Raw genomic sequence first — 10035 nt, 5'->3', positions numbered from 1 at the left:
GTTCAAGCCACTTGGGTTGAAGATGTACACCAGGTTGCGGTGATCCGTAAACAGACGGAAACCACCCGGGCGTACGATCAGGTAGTCGAGTCTCTTGCACGACTCGACCACGGCATAGGCCTCCTTCTCCACGATGGGCCAGCGCGCACTCGCACCAGAAAACGACCCACTGATGAACGCAAGCGGCTGGTGCCGCTGGTCTTCGAGAGGCAAATTCAAGTCCGCTGGCGGTACTTGTGTGGCGACCGCATCCCAAAACAGGTCACTGGCGTCCGTGAAGACGCAGACCGTCATGTCTTCTCGCGGGTGCGACAAGGGCATCACATGCGCCAACGCGTGTTTCACCTCGTTGAAACACTTGAGATGATCGAACGACCATCCCACGGCAGGGAGTGCAACACGCACTAGCGCCGTTTTCTTGAAGCTTCCGGCTGCTTTGGTGGCCACGTCGAGCAGACGTCGCAACGGATCCACCAGCTGGTTGTAGCCGGGGATGCTCGCACGCATCCAGTTGGTGGCACACACAAACTGCTGGAGATCGGCCGCGGTCGTCGGCGGCGACAAATCCACGAGTCCTTGAATTCGGCTTGGGAAATGGGTGATTCCATCGGCCGAAATCACCTTGCCACACCATTCTGTCTCGCGCAGAAAGAAATTATACTTCTTCGGGGTCAACTTGAGTCCAAACTGGGCATAGATGGACAGGACTTGGTCCAACAAGTCGAGCAGGTCGTCCGTCGTCTTGGCGGACCCCAGCAAGTCATCAAGCCAGGCCAACAGGCCTCGAAACAGCAGCTCACCAAACGTTTGGTGAACAACCGACTGGCAGTACGCAACAGCGTTCGTCTGTCCCATGAGCACGGGGGTCGGGGTGTACACGCCGAAGGGCGTCATAAACGAGAAGTACATCTGGCTGTCCGCATGTAGTGGCAACTACCAGTACCCCTTGGTCCGATCCAACGTGAAGTACACGTTCGTTCCGACCAGACAGACCATTGCGCTGTCCAGGTTTGGCATCGGCCAAGGCATTGGCTCCGTGCAGGCATTGATCGGCCTGCTGTCGATCGTCATGCGCAAGTCGCCGACTTCCTTCTTCGGCACGATCCTTGGGGCTGCGGCCCACGTAGCCCAGTTGTTTTGGTATACCATACCAATCGCATCCAGGGCAGCCACATGGCTGCGCAAGTACTCCACATGCAGCGGCGGGATCCGAACCTTCAATGGCTCGACCTGAACTGGCGGATCGTAGCCCAAGTCTTGACGGAACACATCAATGTGTTTTGTCAATAAGTCGTTCAGCCGCGTCGCTTCAGCGGGCGCAAGCCCGCGCTTCTCCGCCTCGGTTGCCTTGGCCGCCAGAGTGGCTTCGTGCGGCGGTGCTCTGCTTCGTCCTCAACGGAGGTTTTGGGATAAACCTCCGGAGTAGCACACTCCATCCCGTCGTAGGGGTCAAGCTCCGGCGGATTCAACTTCTTCGCCATCAGGCGCTTAATATTCGCCATGTCGGACAGTTCATTCGTCGGCACGGACAAGGAGGTCTTCCACGCTAAAGCCCAGTAACTCCATGACTAGGCGACTCATGATGAGTTCGGTTGCAGTCGACGCGTCGTCGATCCAGGCCTTCAGACCGCACAACACCAGCGGTCCACATGTCATGTCCAGCGTCACACAGTTGAACTTGACGCTGCGCGTCATCACCACTGGTTTGGCGTCACTGCCATACGGGTACTCCAAATGCGGCACGCTATGGGAGACAGTCCCAATTTTGACACCGGCTGCGTCCAACGCATCCATGACGCCGCGCGTGACAACGGTCACGCCCGAAACAGAGTTCAACTAGCACATCGTCCACGCGGACGATATTCTCTAAGAGCACGCCGCGCTCTGTCTTCTGGCGCTGCGGCTGGTTAACCAGCACCTTAATGCCGTCCTTCCAGCGCTTGACTTGCGCTGCCAACAACGTTTCGGCTTCGCCAGGCGCGGCCTTTGGGCACCGCGTCACACGGTGACTCATGTCACCGCACTTCAAGCGGCCCTTCCTGGCAGAGGACTCGGCATTCTTGGGCACGATCGTTTCGGCCTTTCCGCCGACTCTGCCATTGTTCTTGGCGGCGTCGTCCTGGTCGCTCTTCAACGCCTTGTTCCGCTGCAACTGCAGCTGCTTTTGAACCCATGTCTTCAGCGATTCCGGATTGATCGACTTCGTCATGACCTCGACGACCATCTTGCCTTCTCGATGGAGTACCCACTCCTGATGGTCTTGTTCCAACGAGCGCATCAGCTCGTCCAACATACGACCGACGCGGGACTCCTCGTCCAATATCTTCGTATCGAAGCGAATCGTTCGATACAGACGTTGCTTCAAAACGTCCAGGTCTTGAGGGTCTTCCTCAAACGCTGACTTGAACCACGCGACCCACTCATCGTTCGTGATGGAATGGTGGTCGCGGTTGACGTCGAACAGCGCGATCCAGTGCTTCGAGAAAGGGTCCATGCAGGCACTCTCAGGCATCGCGAACAGACGCGATCCATTGGACTGCAGAGCGTTGATCTGCCCCAGATACTTCTGATACTTGCGCATAAAGGCGCCTCTTTCGGCCTTGGTCGAGCCCGAAAATGTCGGCGGCTGCGGGAGCGCATGCGCGTTCCAAACTTGCGGCACCGTAGGGCCGTAACCGCCATCGCTGCCCATGTCCGTATCGTCACGGACGTCCGACGTGTCGTTGTTGGTTGGCAACGGCACTGAAGCGCCATCTGCTACAGTCGTTGGTGGAGCAGCAGCTGAGACAAACGCTGCGACAGCTGGTGTTCCTTGGATTGTGACAGGGGTGTAAAACCCACCACGTGGCGGTTGCCACTCGTCGAGAGCAGGTGGCTTTCGTCGTCGGGGAGATCTGAACGGGTTCTCAACGGTGCGCCGAGCGGCGCGTCCTCGCGGCTCATCGATCCGGTCACGCGACCGCAATCGTTGTTCGGCGTTCGTTGGCGTTTCCTCGTCGGAGGAATGCTCTCGTACCATTTCCAGTGCATAGCTCAACCAATGAACTAAAGATATCTTTGTTTTGTCTCCCGCTTCTTCTTGGCTTTCGGCCACGGGACCTTTGTCAAGGCAGCAAATATACACACTGGCATTAGTGAGGTCAAACACGCCACGAGGCGCCTACTGACTACCATTCACTAAAGTATTCAGTACCTCCACTAAGGTATCAGAACCTTTGACACGCCACACACACAGAGTGTGTGTGTTTGCAATGGGTCAAACTAACGCGCGACCTAGTTGCTCTGCACGCTGCAGAGCACGCATCCAACCATTATTCAAGTTACTTTAGACGTTATTTAAGCCTGAGAAAATTTTAAACAATGAATTTAAAACTGGAATTGCCAAAAAAGGTGCAAAGCACAATAGTATTATTTCGATATACTTTTTCTAATCAAACGGAGCCAATAAAAATCGTTTTCGTCACCCTTCGAAATTCATGTTTTCGAGCACGAGAAATAACGTTTGTCATGTGTGGTCGAGATTGGAGGACAGCGACGGATTTTAAGGGACACCAAAGTTTTGACACCACATGAATAGAATTGTCCAAGGAAATATTTTTACGATAATACCAATCAATGATTGGCTACAAAACAGATTCTAGTGGAAACATCTTAACTGTAAATGTCCGGTTCATGATTATACAGGGAACGACGCTGAGTAACGGCGCGGGAATAAAATTTCAAATCAACCAAGAATAATCAGGGATATCGTTACCTTGACTATAATTGGCGGAATTTTTCCCGGCACAATTTAAACAACTTTCCACTCCACTACTGATAACCTTGAATGTCAGTGCTACCTGCAGCCACAGTGCTGCCAACGAAGCCTCGACACAAGATTTCAATACGGACATACCGGGATTCGTGGAGTGAGCATTGCGCCGCTCCCTATCCGTCTGTTCAAGGGAGATACTGGGGGGGGGAGTTGTGTATTCTATGGCTTGTAGTTCCATTGACCCATACCGTATACTTTTTTTCTTTACTTGACTGTGAATAGAGTATTAAATTATAGTATTTTTATAAGCGGTCATGTCACATTTTGTTGGTCCCCATGGGGGGTGCAAATCCACAGTCCATGTGTCGCAGTGATGTAATGTAATATGTGTAATAGGCATTTGTATGACCTTGATCCCTTGTGATAATTAGTTTCCTGCAAGAATGAAAACTTGAAAACCATGGCATCGATGTCTTCCTGTACTAATTACTCTTTATATTTATATCCTTTGTAATCTAATATTCACTGCTCATTTATTCATTCGATACTTTTTTTATATTTTGGTTTTGTGATCCTCAATTGGCCAATTCGAACCGCCTCTCTGTCCAATCACAAGTCCTCATCACGCCGTTGCTCAGCGTCGTTCTCTGTATTCGATGTGTCATTTCACAATAGTCAAAAGCCGCTTCACTGGCGGCGACGGCTTTACACGGTCGGTGGGTTCCCTGCCTTTCCCTAAAGAGGCCATGAGGGCCAGGACAGGTTTGTATTGGGAAGGGACTACAGACGGCTGGTCGCCGGTGACGACCAGTCATACAGTCATCTCGTCGTTGTGCATGTCGACTCCGGTTGTAGCGGGCTTCGCTAAAGCGAGAAGTCTTACGGTAATGACGTTGTGAAGGAACTCGGTGCGGCATTCAACAATGACGTCGCTCAATAAATGGAGTTTGGTCCGTTGCCTACACTGTAGAGATTTTCTTTGTCCATGTAATAAGCCACACGAGTCTCGGACGCGCCCACTGCGCCTTATTCATGAGACGATGGTAGTGTGGGCGAGTAAGAGACGCTTGAGATGCTGCCAAGAAGAGACCAAAGCGGACTCATGACAAGCGTGACTTTGGTTCGGCGTTGTATAGAAGCGACTTTGTTGACCGTCGCTTCTGTAACAACGCCTAAACAAAGTCAGATCGATCGTTTATCCATGGTGCATTGTTACATCAAAGCGTGGGCTCACTCTCATATTCACATCATACGCCATTTTGTATGTTGTACCTTGGGTTCATTATATAAAATTGTAAAAAATACGACCATCCTGACCGCTGCGCTGCAGCGTCAATAGTTACGGGCTGACCTGAACCGTCAAACCGATCAATATAAAATCTGGTATGTTTCAAAATTGCGAATAAACGAAGCTCCTCCTGTGTGATTGGCTATAACAATTTTCTTATTTCGAAGTACTTAAGCCAATCATATTTCGATTAAGTCACCAAACCAGTTCGTCACCACACATTTCGGAAGAGCATGACGTTTCAGTGAAAGCCTCGTGTATATCCAATATGCTTTAGCTACTGATGACTTGCTCTGATATTTCTGAAGAAATACAGTCCTTTCCCCAAGAGGACTGCAATTCAGTAATGTCCAAGTCATTTCCAAAATGACTCGATGGTAAGTAATAGCTGAGTAGATCGGAATCACGCCACGGTCACATGAAACTTCTTTGTTCCTGTCCATATCGAATCGGTCTAACGCGCCACCCACAGGCGTCTACTTCGGGTAAATCGCACGCGACGACGCCTCAAGGCCGATGTAGCCCTTGTCCACAAGGACTGCCCACGAGGTAGAACGCTCCCGGAACGGTATCAGTTGTCGTTGATGGTGTCGTCGTAATCGTCCTTTGCGAGCGCTTGAATGTGTTGGTCCAGGCGGCTTCAGAACATAGTCAGGTCATACTCCGACCCTATATTAGGTGAATGGTACACATGCGATGAAAGAGTGATCAATTATGAGTTACGAGTAAAGGAATGGTTAGAAGGTATTCTTGAGGATAACTGGTTGAGCTGTCATCGTGAATGGTGCCAATCATTCCCAGCCAACGAGAATTTGCCATTTTTCATCAACACAATATACGAATTTCGACATGATTTTATCGAACTACAGTACATTGATTCTCCTCTTAACACTACATAATACAGAATTCGTAAGCTGAAACAGTACGAGTACGTTTTAGTAGGCTCGCAAGGTGAGCCACCTTACGAATTCCATAAATCGTTCTGAATTAAGTCAAATTTTATTTGACTTAAGCTTCATCTTTGTATGGGATAATATATATTCCTTTAAACGCATCTTTATTGATTCATGAATTCGTAAGGCAGGCTGCCTGTTACCAAACTTCTGTCCAATTATATGATAGAAAAGTGAAATAGGCCAGCCAATAGGATCGTTCGATTCTCTTTGCTACATTGCTAGCTGCAGGCTGCGGCTATTTGGTTGTGAGCTACAGTAGTAGAATTGCGATCCCTTGCTACTACCCGTACGCTTGAGCCTGGGTGATGGTCATACAGTACTATTAATAGTAATCATTAACTGTACTCTATGCGGTATCAAACCTTGTCCTTCTAGTACTCCTTCCAGTACAAGACAGAGTACTAGCATGATGCTCTCATCGGATGTACCAGCCATTCCTTTGAATGCAAGGTCTATTGAAAATTACTCCATTCCGTGCATCCGCGTGGATTACGTGCTTCACTTGATTAGCATATACAATCTACTAGTACTGTACTACTAGTACTACTGTAGTTCTACTGTAGTACATGTACTCAAGAAGCGTACAGTAGTACTTTATTGTATACCGCTTACGCTTTGGGCGCAGTCTCCCTGTGAATCGTCCAATTACTCCGTGATTCGTAGTGTGCACTACTTTTGAAGTATCGTCAAATCCCTCTATTGATTTTGTATGGAAGAGTAGTCCTGTTTTGAATATTACTTCAATTGATTAAAGTATACTAGCTCCGATTGGAAATGAAGGTAGTACAATAAACAGTACTGAACGTTTACTATGCAACGTTAGGGCCTGTTCCAAGTAGGTTTTTATCAAATGAAAAAGTGGTTCCAAGTACAGTTTCCTACTTTTTTTACCTCCTTTTCTGCAATTTTTCAGGCAACTCACTATACCAAAAGTAGAAAAAGACGTCCTTGACGTCTATTCCTAAATCGTGAAAAAAAGAGGTATATCGATTTTGATTGCCTCATGCTATTTCTGAAAACTACTTGGAGCTTCCCCTTACAGCATATTCAGCTGCACATATCTTGAAGGATTATTATTGCGTATTTCGGACGTTACTTCACTTGAATAACATATTCAATGCACTGTACGCATACTTGGTAGCATTCAACTGCACATATTTTAAAGGATTATTATGACGTATTTTTAATATTCCTTTACTTGATTAACATGCACAATGTACATAACTGTTCGTATACTATGCACAGTATAATCAATTGGAAATATCTTTAAGATTATTATGACATATGCTGAATGATACCTCCTTTTCTTTGGTCAAAGCTCTTTAGTTAGGTTTAGAAGAAGGGAATTAAAATGTTTGGAATTGAAGTAATAAAATTGTAGCGATGGCCACTCCAAACAGTGATCATTGATATGCCGAATATAGATTTTATTAAAGGATTGGAAATGCTTCGAGCAACGATACAAACACCTATTTAATAAAGCAAATAAGTATTCTTTGGTCCAAGCTCTTTAGTTAGATTTAGATGAAAAGGAATTAAAATGTTTGGAATTACAGTAATAAAATTGTAAAGATGGCCTCTCCAAACAGTCATCATTGATATGCTGAAATATAGGTTTTATTAAAGGATTGGAAAAGCTTCGATCAACGATACAAATATCTATGTATAAAAGTAAATGAGTATCATGCGCTTAACGTACATCTGAATAAGGTTGAAACTCATAACAAAGTTCCCCGAATAATACAACTAGCCAAGGGTTTGATTGCTGCGGTAATAGTTTTTTCCAATCATATCAATTCTGGCATCTTATCGGGCAAGACGGCAAGACGTTCGGTAAATCAATGATTGTTTACGATCTCGCCGAATGGGCCAATGCATTTGTATAAACCTTTGGATATGGATAATTCTCCTATATATCAGATATACTACGCAGCTTGATAAAATTATGAGGAAACACAGTGAAAATCACTCATGATAGTACTTCTTTGCTGTACTATTAATACCTACTAAGTAGTATTACTACGTAGTAGTTGTACGGTACTATTAACTGTTAATAGTAGTACTATTACTGTATCAGCACCTTGTACTGTACTGTAGTACTGTACATACAGTGCCAAATATCGACCTTTACAGTACCAGGTACTCTTCTGTACTACGAAGTACTGTACTGTAGTACAACCTAGTATACGTATAGCAATCATTAACTGTAAGCTTACTCTATGCGGGATCAAATTTTGTCCTTCTAGTACTCCTTCTAGTACTAGACAAAGTACAGGCATCATGCTCTCATCGGATGTACCAGTCCTTTCTTTGAATGCAAGGTTAAATGCAAGTTATCCCATTCTGTACATCCGCGGACTACGTACACTAGTACATTCTACTGTACGTACAATACTATGTACTGTAGTGAACTCAGGAAGAGTACAGTTGTACTGTACAGAATATCAGTCAAATTAGACAATTGTTGATTTCATTCCCCACACTTGCATTTGAAGTGTGATTACTAAAAGTAGTCAAAATAGTGCATTGAATATCTTGAGATAGCTTAATATGACGCATTTCGACGGTTACGTTGAACTTGATTAAAGTATGGATTGATTATTTTGACGCATTTGGGACGGTTACTTAGACTTGATTAAAGTATGTGTGCACAGGCCATTGTTGATTATATTCCAGAATTACTGTAATTACTATACTTTAGTCTAAATAGTGCATTGAATATATTGAGATAGCCTAATATGACGCACTTTGACGGTTACGTAGAACTTGATTAAAGCATGTACTACTCTGGTCCAAAATAGTTGTTAGGTAGTTTTTTCTATTGGCGGAATTTTTCTAAATATCACCCGTTTAGCGATGGGATTGGTGTATCAAAAAGCGCAAGAGCGCTGCTTTGATTGGGTAGTTTACAAGCTTTCTAGAGCATTTTGGCTGTCGAGATATTGGGCGCCAAAGTTGGCGTGTCAAATGAGCCTAGTAGAAACATCTCGAAACATGATCATTACACGATTGTTCATCGCTCCAACACTGCACCCTCTACGACACTACCCTCACTATGCATGCATACCCGACCAACGTTCGTTGCGTCGAGCCTCGTCCCGTCGACGCGCCGCGAAGCGCAAGCACCCACCTCCGCTCCGATGAACGCCAAGCGGTGTACGAAACTCTGCTTGGCGTTTCATCGCAAGGCGTACTACCCCGTGGATCCATTGTTCGTGTTGCTGCGCAGTTCGGTTGCCACGCGCTAACTGTGTCGCGAATTTGGTCGCGCGGACTGCAGTCCATCCAACAAGGATGCATGTGTGCCGATGTCGCGTCGAGAATTCGCGGTAAACCTCTGTGATGTGATATATGTATCGAATGTTGCGAATGTAGAGTTTTAAGATTTTACTGCTTTAGGTAATTCTGGACGCAAGCGAAAGCGTACGAACGAAGAAATTGAAGCAGCGATTCGTCAAGTACCCAGGCGTCACGGCAGACCCTGAGGTCCATGGTCTTCATGAGCAATATACCCAAGTCGACGATTATGCGACACATGAGAGAAGAGGCGAGGTTGAAGGCGCGATCAAGTTACGTCAAGCCCTATCTTACTCCAAGCAACCAACAAGAGCGTCTACGTTTTGCCATGTCTTTTCTTCAGCCTCTGTCAGATGGGAGTTATTTTTTCAAATATGCTCGAATATGTGCATATTGATGAAAAATGGTTCTATTTGACTAGCGTTAATAGAAAATTCTATGTGTACAAGGACAAAACTGCCGCAGCTCGATTTGTGAAGTCGAAACAGTTTATAACAAAAGTTATGTTCTTGGCGGCCATTGCCCACCCTCGTGTTGACTTAAACGGCGCTATTTTCGATGGCAAAATCGGTGTTTGGCCGTTTGTCGAAAAAGTGCCTGCACGGCGCAACAGTAAAAATCGGTCAAAAGGCACGATAGTGACGACTCCATAATCAGTCGATGCTAAAGTATACTTGGACATGGTTTTAAATAATGTTGTGCCTGCGCTACAGTCAAAGTTCCCACCGCAGACTGGTGCT

General features: G+C 46.3%; 1 protein-coding gene across 1 annotated transcript; it reads left to right on the top strand.

The window, feature by feature from the left end:
• Nucleotides 1–9057: 9057 nt before the first annotated feature.
• Nucleotides 9058–9341, top strand: H257_16037 (hypothetical protein; the record flags this gene model as incomplete). Its single annotated transcript, XM_009844357.1, has 2 exons — nt 9058–9231; nt 9279–9341. The coding sequence occupies 2 exons, from the start codon at nt 9058–9060 to the stop codon at nt 9339–9341; spliced, it is 237 nt and encodes a 78-aa protein (XP_009842659.1).
• Between the last annotated feature and the right edge of the window lie 694 nt (nt 9342–10035).

Source organism: Aphanomyces astaci (assembly GCF_000520075.1).
Source record: "Aphanomyces astaci strain APO3 unplaced genomic scaffold supercont1.78, whole genome shotgun sequence".
NCBI classification, from domain to species: domain Eukaryota; phylum Oomycota; class Saprolegniomycetes; order Saprolegniales; family Verrucalvaceae; genus Aphanomyces; species Aphanomyces astaci.
This window is presented reverse-complemented; position numbering and strand designations above follow the sequence as displayed.